At 35.8% G+C, this 17,782-nt stretch overlaps 2 protein-coding genes across 3 annotated transcripts in view; both read right to left on the bottom strand.

Moving 5' to 3' along the window:
- Window positions 1-5,638: 5,638 nt before the first annotated feature.
- Window positions 5,639-8,792, bottom strand: LOC119067089 (5-hydroxytryptamine receptor 1-like). The gene has a single exon (XM_037169848.1). The coding sequence runs from the start codon at window positions 8,470-8,472 to the stop codon at window positions 7,219-7,221; it is 1,254 nt and encodes a 417-aa protein (XP_037025743.1). The 5' UTR covers window positions 8,473-8,792; the 3' UTR covers window positions 5,639-7,218.
- Window positions 8,793-11,512: 2,720 nt separating this feature from the next.
- The window catches only part of LOC119067088 (5-hydroxytryptamine receptor 1-like), a 42,577-nt gene continuing 36,307 nt past the window's right edge, over window positions 11,513-17,782 (bottom strand). The window contains exon 2 of one of the 2 annotated variants that reach the window (XR_005085862.1): window positions 11,513-11,664. Coding sequence is in view for 1 of the 2 variants with exons in the window: in XM_037169847.1 (XP_037025742.1) it covers window positions 13,787-15,070 (1,284 nt within the window). In the remaining variant the exon portion in view is untranslated. Of the gene's footprint in view, window positions 11,665-12,747; window positions 15,720-17,782 lie in introns of those variants that run through there. The other variant, XM_037169847.1, reaches the window with a different exon arrangement.

Below are 17,782 nucleotides of genomic sequence, written 5' to 3'. Positions count from 1 at the left end.
GTAAAGGAGTGGGATTCTATTTTTTTACAAACGTCAATTTACGCACTAGTTTAAGCACTGCTGTCGTCGCACCGCTGTACATAATTCATTCATTCATATTTTTATATTATATATTAGGGTAACCCTTATACAAAAATTTGCGCATTATTTCGTTGGCCCACAACAGTATAGCGTATAGTAAGACAAAAACAGAAGAAGAAAAATGCAGTTTCTGATCACTGCAATAAATTGAAACTTCAGCTGATTCACTCATACAAACAAACACTCATAATGCCTATGTAACTTTGTAACCAGTTTTGTTTTATTAGTGCACCAGCTGAAGCAAAATAAGGCTGAAATTAAATTGCCACTTCCTGAACGTCGATTAAAAATAACGTGTAAAAACTTTTATCCCTTATATCCCCTATTCTTTGACAGTGGTATCATTTTTGCCCTCTATGAATAACGAAAACGTGACAGTCAGTTGCTTGCAGGCCCGTAGCTAGAGCGAAATCTCAGGGTGGGCTCAAGCCCGATACAATTTTTCTTTGTTTGTAATTAAAAATACTTATGCTCAAAACAAACGAGGTATTGAAAACGTGTTTTGGGCTTAGTTTTCATTGACAGATGCAGCAATCGCGATTTTGAATAGAAAAAGTTCTAACTTCATTTGACAGTTTCGAAAATTTCGTCATGAAAAATAGGACCAAAACACGTTTTCAATGTCTCGTTTGTTTTGAGCATTATAATGTGAAGTGCGCCGCAGGCGATTTTTTTGGAAACTACTTAATAAAACCACGGTAGATACAACTTTTTTCAGACGTCTATCCTCCAGGTGAAAATTTTTTTTGAATCGGAGGTGGTCACTTCGTAAAAGAATTTTTCCTTTAAACAAGAGGGCTCGGGCCGACCCTCGGAAAATTTGGAAATTTCAAAATCATGAATTAAAAAAAAATAATACACCAGAATAAAGTGACCAGGTCGATTTTGATCTACTGGTAGTTTGTAGAGAATTAGGTTTCAAACAATTTTTTTTTCTTTGGTGCAGAACATTATTATAAGATACTTTGCTTCGTATTATATGCCAAAAAATGTTTAATTTTTTTATAGAACACTTTGAACACGCAAAAAATCATGAAAATTCGAATCGGAATACACTCCGGAGTGTATTTCGTTTCGTCAATTCGTTTTTTTCGTTATTTTTTGGGTTTTCAAAATGGCTTATAAAAAAAGTAAACATTTTTTGGCATATAATACGAGGCAAAGTATCTTATAATAATGTTCTGCATCGAAGAAAAATAAAAAACAAATTTGTTTGGAACCTAATTGATGTACGTTTCTAATAAAAATATCGTCTGTTCGTAAAGGTTGTAACTGTGAGTCAGGATGAGGCATCAAAGTACAAATTTAGTGTTTTGTCAATGATCACCCTACGATTTTTCATTTTATTGGCTTAAATAAAATGAAGGCCTGCGCTACTAAATTAACATATCAAAACACTGCGATGTAGTTTTTCCAGTTTTTTCGAAAAATTAAAAAAAAAGTTCTTTTGGGTGCCCACGTTCCAGAGATTTTTTTAAAGAAAATGTATGGAAAGTTTGATTGAAAGTTAAATTAATTAATCTACGTACTGGTGGCCTCTGATCTGGCGAACAATTATATGCAACAATTAGCACTTATTTTAACATCTTGACCTTGTTCATTTTATCACCATCGGGAAGATTCCTAGCCATGTCTACCTATCATTGGTTATAGTTTCAATTGCTACAATCGCTACTATATCTCATAGATATTCCAAAAATATCAAACTTGTCCTATTCGCTATCTGGCTTATATTCTTTACGATCTTAAATATGTGGGTAAGTCGACCTACTCAAAATGTCATTAAATGAATTTTGATGAAGTTTTAGTGCAAGGTGATATAGGTATTTAACCGAGAGTTGCGAGTGCTATCGTGAGATACTTAAGGAAATTTACATGTTGAAAAAATTATCCCAATGACGGTCCACGAAGCCCGTAATTTGTACTATGACGTTTCCAACTATTGGTCTGTCGATTTTATATGAAATACCACAAGCCATAGACACCATAACGTAAGTCTCAATGTACTGACAACATTGAATGCAAGCAAAAATCTATTTAAAATTAATTAATTACTGTAAAAGTGATATTTGCTCTTCGAAATTGAAAATATTTCGATACTCCCAACTATCGGTCAAATACCTTATATTAAAGAAAATTCCCTGTCTCGTAAAAACACGGCAGAGTAAAGTAAACCAGGCACGAGCGCCTGATTTGACTAGAGACCTGTATTATCTTTGTGTTTTGCGAATAAAATTTTTCAATTTACAATCGCTAAACCGAACTGGTGTGCATGCGTTATTTTGCACCAGCTGGTCCCATTTGGAATTGTATGTGACCAGCTGGTGCAAAATAACGTATGCACACCAGTTCGGTTTAGCGATTGTATGTCAGTTTTCATTTGAGTTAATTTTCAAACAGTGTATTAGGTTCCTTATTAGACGTTTCAAAAATGAACCGCTTCTGCCTGGTTAATTTTACTCTGCCGTGGTAAAAATCATTTCCAAATTTTTCGTTAATGATAATTTTTGCAAACATCTAGGAATCCTAAACTAAATTTTGTGTACTAAACTTAAACTAATGGAGTATCAATTCTTCGCTTTTTGAAATGTTGATTCAACATTGTTAAATCATACATTTTAGCAGTGATTGCTATTTTGAGTATTCTACTTTTTTAGGCGACTTCATCATATTTGTTCAAAACTTTAGTATCGTACACTCGTCAAGACTAAATTTCCATCATTATTAGTTATTGAATTCAGGTAAGTTTTTGGTCTTGAGTCTTGGAGGTATTTTATGAGTTTAAAAGTACTATACTAAAGGATTTTAGCTGCTGAGGTTACGAAAGCAACAATGATAAAATCCACATTCTGTACTAAGACTGTTAACTTCTTTTAAATTTTTCCCAACTTTATTATTTTTCTCCTTCGCCAGGGTGGGCTCAGACGTAGTCCAGAGTGGGCTTAGCCCACCCCAGCCCACCCGTAGCTACGGGCCTGGTTGTTTGTGAAAATTTCCATGGAAAGAAATCATGCTCGTATGGTCAAAACTAACCGAAGATATATCAACTATGTTTAGACATATAAATCATCTTCGAGATATGCGGTACTTTAAGACGCACCCTAACTTAAGTTTCGTTAAATGTTTCGTTCATTTTTATGAGATTTTTTATTAAAGTGGATGGCCTTGAATATGATTTATGTCAGCAGGCTCGGATTGGCAAATCACAAGTGCACTTTTGTTATTTTCTTTCAATTCGCTATATTAGCTACATTATCAGAAGTGGTTTTTGGCGTCGTCAAGCGCTTTTTCCTACATTTCACAAGTTCACCCCTCGGTAGCCAGTTTTAGTGATTCGTATTAAAGTGAAATTTCTCTCATCGACAGCCGGCGCATGTGTCTACATCCATTTTACAATTAAACAAACAACTACTGTTTTTCGTCTTCTCATGTCCAAAAAAGATTCTTAAAACTAACGCACCCAACAAATAATTCATTTAATCAGTTTCATTGAATGGTAAACACAAAATCTAAATTTTTCACGCTGAACGATTTTGATTAACTGTACAGTAAGAGTGAATTTAACATTTTCATTTCATTTCACGTAAATTTAGGACGTTGTAGAGTGGATATCTGGATGATTCTGTATAAAATATGTGGGAAGTGGGTTAAGCAAGTAAAATGAATTATGAGAATCTACCGAAAATCAATATTTGCCAAAGTATCCGTAAAGAAATATGAGATTAGACAAAATATAAACACTACAAAGTCTTCACCGACATTAGACACAAAGTGGATCTATTCCGTGTAAGGGGGCCTCCTCCTACTCTGTTTAATCCTTCAAACAAAAGAAACGCCCCACACTTTTCATAGTTTTCAAGCTTAAACATCAAATACTTCATGTGGACCACAAAATGTCTTCGACATAGATTTTCTTTGAAGAGCTTTATGAGCTTAACAACATTTCCTTAACAAGAGCTTAACAGGAGTTTGCTGTGTGATAAAGAACTAATAACTTACCACTCAATCCTGTCTGCCTTCATGTACCTGTTTCTTTGCATAGATCAGAGATTGATCCCCTGATTATAGTCTTTACTCACCATAACTTTGCAACAAAAACAATTTGGTCAGACATCTCGTGTACACACTTACCTTGCATTTGCTTCAACATTGTCGTTGTAGAACTTATAGAATTTACTCTTATTTTCAGATCTTAGCATCTTAGACACTCCCTCAAATTTAGAACAATGTGTTACATTTTGCGAATGTTATAGCATGCTCGAGGAATGGGGAAACAGCCTAATACGACTGAAGTAATCACGCAAAGTAAAATAATAATTTTTCTGTATATGTGAGAGTGTATTGGTGAGCTATGATATGAATCGGTCGGTAGGGAAAGTAAACGGTCGAGAAGGAAAGTAACGGTTGGGAAGGAATATACCAACACACTCTCACTATTACAGAAAAATATCTTTCAAAATACCCCAATACACACTCGGGTCGGGCTGTAACACCCCACTTATCAAATACACAACTTGGAGCCTCGGAAGTAATATACTATTACAGAGGATGTCTCTCAAATGATGATTTTGTTGCAATTAAAATTTTCTCATTTCTTTATGGGCTATATCTGGAATAATATGATGTATACGGCGGAAGTTTGTAGTTTGTGTTGTTACAATAAACTTTTATTTAGAAACTTTGTACTTCATGCGAGTAGATTGCATTTGCATCATCAGGATAATGTATGCAGATATGCTTCGACTGAATATATAGCTAACAGGTATCGACAGAAAAAGGAAGTTCATAATGGAAAGATGAGTGCTTTGAGGCCTTGATCATATTCTTTATGTTATTGTTGCATTCTGTCAAATTTGAATGACGAAAGTTTGAAGTTTGTATACGGAATTGATTAAATTATCCTTGTGGGGAATAGAGGGATAATACACTTGTTCCCGTTTAGTTATTTTGAAATAAGACTGAATGGATTTATTAGTGAACTGTTTCGGTATGTGAGTTTGTGTTTCGTATCCGGCACTTACAGTGAACCTTAGGCATTAATTTGCTTGAGTTGTTTTTCAGCTGATCCACTCATTCAAACAAAACTGCTCACACGTCTTAATATCGCTTTTGACCACACTTGTGTGTGTAACCATTGCCCCAGTAAAAAACGAGTCTAAGCAGCGTTGTTTGTATGAGTAGCTGAAACAAATTCATGCCTAAGTTTCACTGTCGTCCACTGTTATTAAAAATATTTCGCTTTTGATGTATGCGGTTAAGAAAACCATCATTTTGTGTGATTCATATGTTTATTAAAAATAATACTTTTTCCATCGATGTTTATCGATTCATTTTAACAATTCAATTTAATGTAGTACACTGTGCTCTTAAATAAATAATTTAAAATCACGTAAAGTAATAAATTTGCAGCCTAAGAATATTGTTTTTTCTTCTTCCATAACATAAATAGTTTTATAGTTTTCATTTCGCTTAAAGTCGTAGTGTACTAGTAGTAGTAGTATATATACTGCAGTTACATTTTTCTACCAATATCAACATTTTAAATACTTTATTTTATACATCAATTAACTAGACAGAAGAGAAAAATGTTACTTTCATCTTTTATATTATTCGTTTAATGTGAATTATTTTCACGCTGGATCGTTAGCCAAACCAGATTATCGTAAGAATTTAGTGATTGGTTCTTTGGCTTAATTTTGAGCTGGAGAGGGTTTTTAAGTACCGATGTTACAACGTATTTGACGTTTGGTCAAATAATCTGAAGCAAAATATTGCCTGATCTCTGATCTCTTTCGCGCTTCGCAAAATCAACAACTTGAGCAAAAAATGTTCCACGGCACACAACTTCTAGACAAAATCGGTCAAAGTTCTGAGCAGTTTGGATCGTTTTAATGTTAATGAATTTTCCAAGCCTTGTCCGTGTCCACGACATATCAAAGTAAACATGTAGGAGCTGATCGTTTTTTGACAGCTGAATTAAGGACCAAATTACGTATGTCGATTTTATATAATGAACCATATAGCACTGCTTCTTACATTAACACTTGAGTCAAACGTCTCCAATTTTAGGGACCATTGGAAAACAGGTATCGGAAAATTTGCCACCCCGAAAAAAAACTAACATTTTTAAATCCATTTTTCACAATTTCGCACACGCAAATTTAATGCTACGATTATTTATTAGCCCTATCATACACTTAATGTTCCCTTTTACGAAATTTCGGTAACGGGAAATTTTGTGTGAGTTCATCTTTTACGTAGTTGAAAAGTGTGGTATCTTAGTACTGTGTGCCAGATTACCCTACGCCCTATTTCTATGTGTTAATGCTAGGAGCAGTGCTACGAATGATCACAATGGAGGAGTCGAGTCGACTGTTTAAATTCAAATTTGGTGCTATGGCGATCCAACTACTGTTTGTCATTTTTAACCTCGTTTTTACGCTTCTCTTACTATCGAATCTATTACTTCGTTACTTTATCTAAATATTTTCAAGAGATTGGTTTCAGATCTTCTACTTCAATTATTTGAACATGATTTTTGCTTTATAAAAGACCATTAGTCAGAGCTTGTCGTTTGTTCTCGAAGTCGTTTTCGATAATAGATGATAACCGTTGCCGAGACTGGCTGGCTATACGGGTTACAGGCCTCCTTCACATGAGTTACTCGATGTGTGTCTTTAGTACATCGTAAAAATTAATGTCGAAACAACTGCCTTGTTTGGTTCTCCAAAGAATGTCTTGGCCATCATAGTGACTGAACTCAGCATGATCACTGATTACAAACCAACATTATTGGCGGAGTATGACGATGAAAAATTTTCTGCTCAAATCACTTCCGATTCTTGCAACTTTATTCTCAAAATTTCAAGAACTTTTCAAGGATGTAAAGGTTTTTCGGCTATGCACTAATCAAGAGCAATACATTTCCTGTGCAGATGGTTTATCAATCAGTTCGTTTAAATAAAGGAAGTAAAAGGTTGGTAAGTAACTTGAAGTCGTATATTCTTTCTCAACTGAAAATCGGAAACAATTATCTAAAAATACTAAGATGTGCCTAAATCTAAACAGTTCCCAATCTCTGACGGAGCTGTTGCAAACGGTGAGAATATTAAACGGCAGAAACACTTTAGCTTCCATTTAAAGTAAACTTTCCCCTAAACCTTCACTGCCAAGCATGAAACGTTGAGACGGCTCACCGTATAAATCGCGATAAACGTCTTTGCGCATCATTACATTCATTCGAGAACAGCGGAAGCACAACATCTCCCGAAACGGTTTACGAAAGTCTTTGTTCAGCGTGGCGTATATTATGGGATTCAGCATCGAGTTCAGATAGCCGAGCCATAGAAATACTGAAGATAATGATTGTGGTATTTGGTATTGTTCGCCTAAGAAGGGTCGAACTAAAGCCAATATAAAAAACGGTAGCCAACAGACGATAAATGCAGACATAATAATACCAAGTGTTGTTGACGCTTTACGTTCATTAGCTAGCTTATTTCGCTTCTTCTTTCGATTTGATGTTCCGTTCGATGGTCCATTTTGTGACTTTGATAATTTTCCTATCGGACCATCGTTTATTTCTAGGTGTGTGTGGGCTCGCTTTTCATCCATAACTATTCGTCGAGCCGCCCGAAATATTTGATAGTATACGAATAACATCACAGCGAGTGGTATATAAAATGAACCTAGTGTTGCGTAGATTTGATAAGCAAAATTCTGGCACACAATGCATATCGGTTCGCCATTCTCTCCCTTATGTTCGTTACCCAAAATGAGTAATGGCGGAAGACTGATACAAGCAGCCCCCATCCAAACCAGTGCCACGCACAACATCATACGGCGAGGAGTTCGTTTTACGCCATACTTTAGCGGTTTTGTGATGGCCCAAAAGCGATCGAGGGATATCGCGCACAGATTCAATATGGATGCGGTGCAGGACAGTACATCAAATGCGACCCAGATGTTGCACAGTATCATGCCAAAATTCCATCGGCCCATTACCTCATATAGCATCGCAGATGGCATGACTAGAACGGCAACACATAGATCGGACACAGCTAGCGATACCAATAGGTAATTGCATGGTCGACGAAGTTTTCGTACCAAACAAACGGCAACACAGACTAAAATATTTCCAATCACCGTGCCGAAGATGACAATAAGTAGCAATAAACTTATGAAAATTCCTTCTACCGTTGGTAGAGCGGCCGATGTTCCGTTGAAAGTACCCACACTCTTTGTAATCGTTGAATTTGTCGTGGCTGCTATCAAATTGATTGATGTGTTAGCGGGAAGGACTATTGATATGCGATCGGCTAACGTAGTTGTCGAAATATTTTCGCTGTCGATTGGACTGTTCGGTTCATCGAATATTAACTGTGATAACATATCCGGAAATGTATTCAATGGGTAAACTTTACCCAATTTGCTATTTCCCCATATCACGCAATTCAATTGAGTTAAAATAAATGAACAAGCGTTTGTCTGATACGACTACTCCTAATACGTTTTGATTCGTCGTCGATTAAACTGCCGATAATTCGATCTATGAACAAATAACTTTGCTAACGACACCCGTAACGGTCGTAACTACAACGTAACTAAATATGTTGAAATTTACTGTGGACACACATATTGTTGATTGGTATCACTAATGAAAAGCAATATACAGGTTGTTGCAGTGCGCAGAGTTGCAGTTAATCGTGACTTCTGTAAAAGAAAGAAAATGTTTTTACGCTCATTTCGAATCAGCAGTCAAATTTAATGATTTTTTTATGAGATAATGATTATGATGAGAGGACACGAATCCATATATCACACTAACACTTGTCTTGGTGTATTATCACTCTACATGGCCCACCATCTTCCCAGTTTTAGAACTTTAGGAATTTGATAGATTTTTGGGTTTCCTTCTGGACTTTTGGGATTATTGAAGTGATAGTGGCATAGTTCATAAATAGTAGTTGACTCAAATGGTAATGGAACTCCTGTGTCAGTAACTGTAACTTGGTCAAAAAAAGTGATATCGTTTTAGGAAATGCATTCTGCGCATGTACGTAAAATTTTACAAGTAAGATTTGATCCAAAAATTTTAGAAAGTCAAAGAAACCTTTGCGTCACAAATATATGTCTGCGAAAGTCCTGTTAAGAAAATTTTTAAAATTGAAAAATATCCTCTTAAATGAAAACATTCAAAAGGAAGAAGTCCGAATCATCTGCCAATTTGTGACGAAATTACCATAAAGACTTTCATTGGATCGATCAAATCTCAAGTGCCCATAACATCAGCGAAATTAGCGAAAAGCATAACAAAACGCTGTTTACATACTGACGACCAAAATAATATACCGCCATCCAAGGTTCTGCTTTACAACATATAATAAAACTCCTCTCATGCACGGATTGAACCATAATGTCGTGCAAAGTAAACCAGAGCACTGCTCCTAGCATTAACATAGAATATAGTAGGAGGCTGATAAGATCGCATTAGGCTCTATATTCGCTTTGTAGATAAATGATTTATTTTTGTTGTATGAGTATGTCAACGATACAAACAGTCTTAAACGGAAGCTTTTACCACTACAGCCTCCAATATTAATGTTTGTTATTCAGTGTTAATGCTGGAGGTGGTGCTCTGGAAAATCTCGTGATTGTTGACAAGCTTTTATTTATTGGTTCAATGTAAATACTTTGACCTATACACTAGAGGGTAGACAATGCGATGAAGACATAAAAAATAATAGTTAATAAAGTGGCAGCAAAATAAAATGATCGACTCTGAGTGTATCCAGATTTGGACTGTCTATATTACATTTGTCAGGTTTGTTATTTGTAATTTATTATTTCCGATGCACACGCATAAGCTCGACGTCGAAGTGCGCGCGCAAGCTCAATACACCGAAAAAACATTGTGAATGTTATACAGCTCGATCGAAAGCTTGTTATTTAGTTCTATACTTGTTTTAAAATCACGATACGCTAAAAATCTCCATAATCCATCATTTTAATTTACTCTGTCTTTAGATGTCGATAGTATTTACCAGATCTGTTTTAATATTATTCGAACATTTACATGGTCTATGATGTAATCTACTAAGAAAATTAGGACAGGCAACTCCTATAAAATATAACGTTCGTTCCGAGTTACAACAAATTACGTAGTAGTTATCCTCCTGGAAAATACAAAATACGTGGACGATAATTCAAGATTTTCCTTTTTTTTTGCGTAGACCAGAAGTCGATACCCACAGGGAACGCGAAAAAGGGGTAGGTCCAAAATCAAGCGGAAAGGAACAGTTGTCGACGAAGCGAGAAAAGTCGAGAAAGAATTAGTGGAAGTCAAGGCACTCGCACCGAACCGAATACGATGGCGACAATTTGTAGACTCTCTATAATCTCACAGATCGCCATTTTATTAGATACACGGGAACACATAAGAAAGGATTCATGAAGTCAAACTTATGAATCCATCTACTACGATTGGATTGGATTGGATTGGATGGGAAGGGGGTTAGCCCAGCACCTAAGCCTCTAGTGGGCCTGTTGTGCTATTGCACAAATCACTTGATCATATGAATTGTGATTTTTCATCATATCTCTCCGGACTCAGATAGTTCACAAATCGACCGTGTAAACGTCCCATACGTTGTGAATTCTCTAAGCCACGAGTGGTATGCGAAGACCACAACCATCACTAATGACTCATGTATTTTCCCAATGAGCGACTAGTCGATCATAGATGGCGCTTATCCTACAGTCTGTTGTATATTGTGAATTGTGTCATTGACATTATGTCAATATGGCGTGATTGTTGCGAAGAAATCGAATATTGGATTTCTTTGAAATTTGCGACTTTGTTACGGTCGTACAGCCATTAGATAACTAATAGCGAGTGCTTAATCACCAAGTGATTAGAATAAAACCAGGCAAGCATTTTTGCACCGGGAGTCGAACCCGGGACCTCTTGGGTATGAGTCCTATGCTCTACCGATTGAGCTACCTGGACACTCAGTGCGATACTACTACGATACTGGAAATGTCAAATTTTGTGTGTTCCACCCGCTTATCTGCATCTGATGCATGACCTCCCCAAGTATAAAGCCTTGGTGACGATACCATCCACATACAAAATTAGGAATCCCATCAACTGGGTGATATTGGAAACCGTTTTCTCATTGTAGGTCTGTACTTATTTAGCGCTCTGCTCTATAAAACGAGAATTACATAACCAATTCCCCCACTTTCATCCCGAACCCCGTGGCATGTAAATGGAGTTTCTATAAAGTGACATAGTGATAGCTTGCTTTCTCAATGAACTTAGTAGTTGTAGTTATGACCTACGAACGAGCTCCTAAATAGATTTTGAAATGAAGAGACAATTAAATGAACCAGAAACCATGAATATTACTATATAGCCGTTCAACGTGCCTTAGTCGTTGTCGTTGTGTTTAGCGAGTTTCGTTTACGCATAATGCCGCAAGTGACAAGCACAAAGATCGGCTGGAGTAATACCAACTGTGATCGAAAAGAGCCATTCGTCAAATGCATAAAGCAGTATCGGCCACACCATTAGGCAACCTGCTGGGCAAAAAAAAAACATTTTTAAAATAAAATTTGCAAACATATTGATGATGTGATGAATGGGACAGGATTTAATCGAAATGTTCATATCATTCCGGTTACAAATCCAAATACTAAAATTAAAAGTTAAATTTTGTACCTATGAACATGACCGAACATCTGGCCTTTGCACCCAATTAAGCCAGATGGTGAACCGAGTATAAATTTTGAGTAAATTTTCTCACTCCATCGCTAAACTGGAATGGAAAACTTAAAAGTTTTGCCAAAAAAAAAACAATCTGTCCTAAACTGTGCAGAATATACTACCAAATGTAATCAGCAAACCGTATTTGTAGGTTGATAATAGCCTTTATAATAAAGAAAATTGCTCAATAGAGTTGTCTTTGAACTAAATGGTAAAAAATAGTCCAGAATCCCATTCAAGGACAAATCTTGCGTTGTATTTTGTTATTTTTAAGTGAATTCTATAGTGAAAATTGATGAGAAATATGTACATCCGGTCGTTTCATTTCTTTTATTCCTATTTTAACACGGCGACGCAGTCTTACAGTAACATAGTTATTTATGCACCAAGCGATGAATATCGAAAAAATTTCATATCGAATGCAAATTGTAGCATTAGTGCTACGACAAGACCTACAAAAGAATACTTTTCACAATTGAGTGATGAAAAGTAAAACTTTTATGACCATTACTGTACGAAAAATGTTGCATGCAATTCGGTTATAATTGACTTTCTACGGCAACAGAATTGTCTCTTTATTAACGGCAATCAGTATAAAAGCAACAAACGTTCGAGGACGCATTTTAATTTTTGACACCGGTGTGCTGAAAGTGATGATGTTCCACATCACTGAGAGATAGACAGGAAAACTAGACGGGCTATACTTATTTCGTTTAACATATTAGCTTTATTAAAAATAATACCTTTTCAATCAATCATTCTCTTCGTTTAACTAACATTATCAAACAATTTTAAACTACGATAGTGCTCTTAAATAAATAATATTTCAAAATCAAGTTTTAAATGAAATTTGTAAACCTAGGACTTTTCTTCGTATATAAATAGAGTTTTACTTTTTGTTTTTGTTCTTTTTTTCTTGGTAGTACAACTAACTTTCCATCTTTTGTTTGCATCAGTAAAATTTGTCTACAATATCAACTATAAAAATTTCATTTTCAAGATTAGGATTGGAACAGAAATATATTTGATTTTTTGTTTAAATTTAATTTAATTTTTTCACTTTCATACACTTAATTTATTTTTAAATTTATTTTATTATTATTTTTGTATTTAATTTACTTTTTCCCTACAGTTCTTTATATTTAATTTTTATTATTACACATATCGGAAACACAGTCGTCGAGAATTATATGTATATGTTAAGTGAAGAACTGAATACAAAATTTAAAAAATAAAAATTTAAACTAAAAAGACAATATGGTGCAGTGCAGATACCTGTGTAATTCCGTGTGTCTTAAATTCTTAAATATTTTTCTCTGCTCAATGTTGTTTGCCATGACAAGTTGTGGATCAAATTGGTTTTTCTTCCGGAAAATGGAAAATTGTTTTTCCAGCCGAAACCTTTCAAGTCGAATATCTTCGAAACTACAATATCTTTCTGAGAAATGTCTTTCGGTAAAGTATGGCTCATTATCGATATTTCAAGGAAGAACTTTTTTTTGTGTTTTTGTGAAAACGGAAATTCTTCAACTTTGCAGCCATTTGCCCTGCCCATTTCCATAAATGTGGTGTCATTCGAAAGCTGCATTCAAATACTTGATCCATGATCAGATGCCTGAGATATGGCCTGTGAGAAATCATGTATGTTTTAATACATGTTCTTGCACAGACATATTTCTTCTCTACTTCCCATATCTCTCATTTCTGTTCAAACATTATGGAAATTTTCCATTTTCCGCGAAAAAATCTGATTCCAAAACGTTTCATGACAAAAAACGTAGAACAAAGAAAAATCTTAAAGAACTTAAGTCGTTTGGAGCCATTTTTTTTTCGACACAAGGACCTGGACTAATAACATTATCTGATGACACTGATTGCGGAAAAAAACGGATGGAACGGTGCAAGACATCGAAATAGCTAACACCGTTTCAATTAGCTTCAAAGGAAACTTTCTCGGGCACCTTCACCGCCCAGCATAACCCGTTGCGATGGTGGCTCACCATATTGACTGTGATAAAAGTCTTCACGCATCATTAGATTTAGGCTAGAGCAACGGAAGTAGAGAATTTCCTGAAAAGGCTTTCGAAAGTCTTTGTTCAACGTGGCGTATATTATGGGATTCAGCATCGAATTCAAATAGCCGAGCCATAGAAATACTGAAGATAATGTTGGTGGTATTTGAAACTGTTCGCCTAAAAATGGTCGAACTAAGGCTAATATGAAGAACGGTAGCCAACAGACGGTAAATGCAGACATAATAATGCCAAGTGTTGTGGACGCCTTGCGCTCTTTAGCTAATTGAAATCGCAATTTCTTTTGATGTGGCGATCCGATTGCTGATCCGCTATGCGGCTTTGATGGCTTCTCTATGGTAGCGTCATTAATAGCATGTTCTAAACGGGTATGGGCTCGCTTCTCATCCATAACTATTCGTCGAGCGGCCCGAAAAATTTGATAATATACAAATAACATCACAGCGAGAGGTATATAAAATGAACCTAGTGTTGCGTAGATTTGATAACCGAAATTCTGGCATACAACGCATATCGGTTCGCCATTATCTCCGATATGTTCGTTACCCAAAATGAGTAATGGCGGAAGACTGATACAAGCAGCTCCCAGCCAAACGAGCGCAACGCATAACATCATACGGCGGGGCGTACGCTTAACACCATATTCCAGCGGTTTGGTAATTGCCCAGAAGCGATCAACCGAAATCGCGCACAGATTCAATATGGACGCGGTGCAAGATAGTACGTCGAACGAGACCCAAATATCGCAGAATATCGTGCCGAAACTCCATCGGCCCATCACTTCGAACAGCAGGGCGGATGGCATGACTAGAACGGCAACGCAAAGATCGGATACAGCTAACGAAACTAGAAGATAGTTGCATGGTCGACGAAGTTTTCGTACCAAACAAACGGCAACACAAACTAAAATGTTTCCAATCACAGTTCCAAAAATGACTATCAGTAGTAGAATGCTCACAATAATCCCTTGGATTTTGGGCATAGACGATGTTGTTTCGTTAAAAGCGCCCACACCGTCGATCGTAATCGCTGTATTCGTTATCGATCCGGATGTGATCAGATTTGTCGGCAATGCGGTTGGGAGTATCAATGATATACGGTCCGCAGTTAGTGCGATTAATGAACTATTTTCATTTTCGATTTGATTGGTCGGTTCATCAAAAATTAACTGTGCTGATAACGGATCCATATGCGGAATATTTTCAATTGGTCGCTTAATTCACCCAGTTTCTTAGTTCTGCATCGTAACTCGCTCAGTTCAAAACAAATGGCAAAATAATGTTGGTTAAAGCTAGCTATTATTGTAAGTATTAATGCTTCTTCTGATGCAATTAATTCTTGTGCTCCTTTTTGTGTATAGTGTGGTAGACCGATTTAGTTGCAAGTGTTCTTATAATTAGTTCTTTTATTTTGTGTTGTTGTGTTCTACTTCTTCTTCTTTTGTATATTAATATTTAATGCTTGTACGTACTACATACCCACTTAACTGGATTATATTTATGGTTTTCATGTGTGCTACTTAATCTACGGGATAAATTTTCATCTACAAAATTGAAATATCTACATTTTGTTGCACTTATACTAAATTCCACTTAATAATTCACTTAAAAGCGAGAGAGAGTTAATCATCATTTCATATTGCGTGTAATGGTAATTCGTGTCCGTATTGAATTTTAGTTCATATTTCAATGCTGCTGCATGTTACTATTATGATGCTCAGAATTCTTTGCGTACGTCCATTCGGTTAAAATCAACATTGTTGACTAGAGTGTCGCGTCCACTCTTTTTTATTTATTTTTTATATTTTGGATGATGCAGCTGCAGTTGTTTTGTGAATTCTGCAAGACAGAAAAATAGAATATTTTTATGCGTACACACAGCCCGACAAATGAAAAAAATAATGAAAAAAAAAACAAATTTGTCGACGATATATACAAATTGGAAATATTGTGGAATGGACAAGCGCTTTCCTAAATTGCAATTCCACTTAAAAAATTTTTATTTTATTTTATATTTGAGCATGCATGCTGGGTTTATCTGTTGAAAATAAAAATAAAGTTAAAAACAATTAAACAAAAATAAATAAATAAAACAAGCCATGACTAAACATAAATTTGTGGCATACTCTCAGGTTGCGTTGGAATTCACTCCCTAAAATTGTATCAACATAACCATTACGACGACACAGGGCCTATTTCAAAGAATTTAATTCTTAAAAGTTCCATAAGATTCTTGTAAAAATTGCTTAAAATTCCTAAATTTACAAATTAAGGTATATAATGGAGAGTTGTCCTAATTTGACACTTTGAACTTAAATTTCTCCACGATTTAGGAACTATATTATAAGAAAACACTTTTATTTGAAAGATTTATCTTTTGTTTACTCAATCAACATAAACTTTATTAATTATTGGCAATTTCGTCTAACAAAGTTAATTGATTATTAAAAATTCAGAGTTGACCCATGTGAAGCGTGAGCTGTCCCAATTTCATATAAATTCAATGAATCGAGAGTTGTCGCATGTATACAAATATCATAGGACATATTCCTTTGACTGTAAGTCATGGGTTTTCCGAAAGAAAATACACCGTACGTAACACGTTCACTATGATTAAAAATGTATGGAAATGTGATGAAAAAACGTCGAAATAGGATTACGGGATGTACGGGGCTCAGTCGAAGCAATATACCATCTGGCAGTAGTTCTCGAAAGAAGCCTTTTCTGCTTTTTGTTAACACGATAACCGGAGCAAAGTTCAACCTATTTTCAAAAACTTTTTTTTATTCGACGAAGTATTGAAATCCTCAGGTCAAGTTCGAAAATGGGCGATATCGGTTCAACCATCTGGTAGTAGTTCTCGAAAGAAGCCTTTTCTGCTTTTTGTTACCACGACAACTAGAGTAATTCTCAACCGATTTAAAAGAAAAGGTTTGGAGAATGGAATTAATTCCTGAGGTTAGGGGCTGTTCACATATGACGTCACGCTTTTTTCAGCTTTTTTGACACCCCCCTCCCCCTTGTCACGTTGCATCACGTTCAACCTACCCCCCTTAAATACTACGTCACATTTTAGATACCCCCCCCTCCCCCACAGGAAGAAATAGTGAAACAACAATAATATTTTCAAACAAAAGTTTTTTATTAGAATCCCTAACATTTTCCCATGTTCCGCGCATATAATCTTAATTTGGTTTAAAGTATTCTTTAGACACTTGACATTAGTTACATGTCATTTTTACATCGATCATTATTTATCGATGTCAATGATGCCAATCAAGTCAATCAAAATATCCGAGTCGTTGGTACGAGCGTAATTTTTTTTGAATTTTTCGTAACTTTTATATGTCTAACTTGGCACACGACGTGACGTCACACTGGCTCTTGACACCCCCCCTCTCCCCCGTCTTTCACCATCATATTTTTAGAAACCCTTCCTCCCCCCTGGACGCGTGACGTCATATGTGAACAGCCCCTTAGGTTCTAAGATGGATTATGTTGGTCTAACGAAGAAGCTGATGTTGCTAACAGAATTTTTGTATCTCAATACCTCAATAGTATTTTTCTTGTTATGTGACTTTGCCTTGTAAACAAAACCGAATAAATAGAAGAAAAATTAACGAGTGAAAAGTTTGCGGCCAGAGCGACATGTGTCATTTTGACAAATAGACACATTTTGTTGAACACATTCATTACAGTTTGTTTAAAATGTCAACTTGAAGAAAAAAAAATTATCAGGTTGACATTTGAAACAATCTGTAATGAGTCTGTTCAATAAAAAGCATCTGCGTGTCACCGCCTTAGTGACCAACTCAGAAGTGCTTTAGAGATTTATTAGACCGTTCTAGTAGTTCTTCTTCTAAATGCGTATTTGTGGCCATCAACATACAAAATTTCATTTC

This window comes from Bradysia coprophila, assembly GCF_014529535.1.
Source record: "Bradysia coprophila strain Holo2 chromosome X unlocalized genomic scaffold, BU_Bcop_v1 contig_117, whole genome shotgun sequence".
In the NCBI taxonomy this organism is placed as follows: Eukaryota; Metazoa; Arthropoda; class Insecta; order Diptera; family Sciaridae; genus Bradysia; species Bradysia coprophila.
The sequence above is the reverse complement of the archived record's forward strand: the minus strand, read 5'-3'. Positions and strand labels throughout refer to the sequence as shown.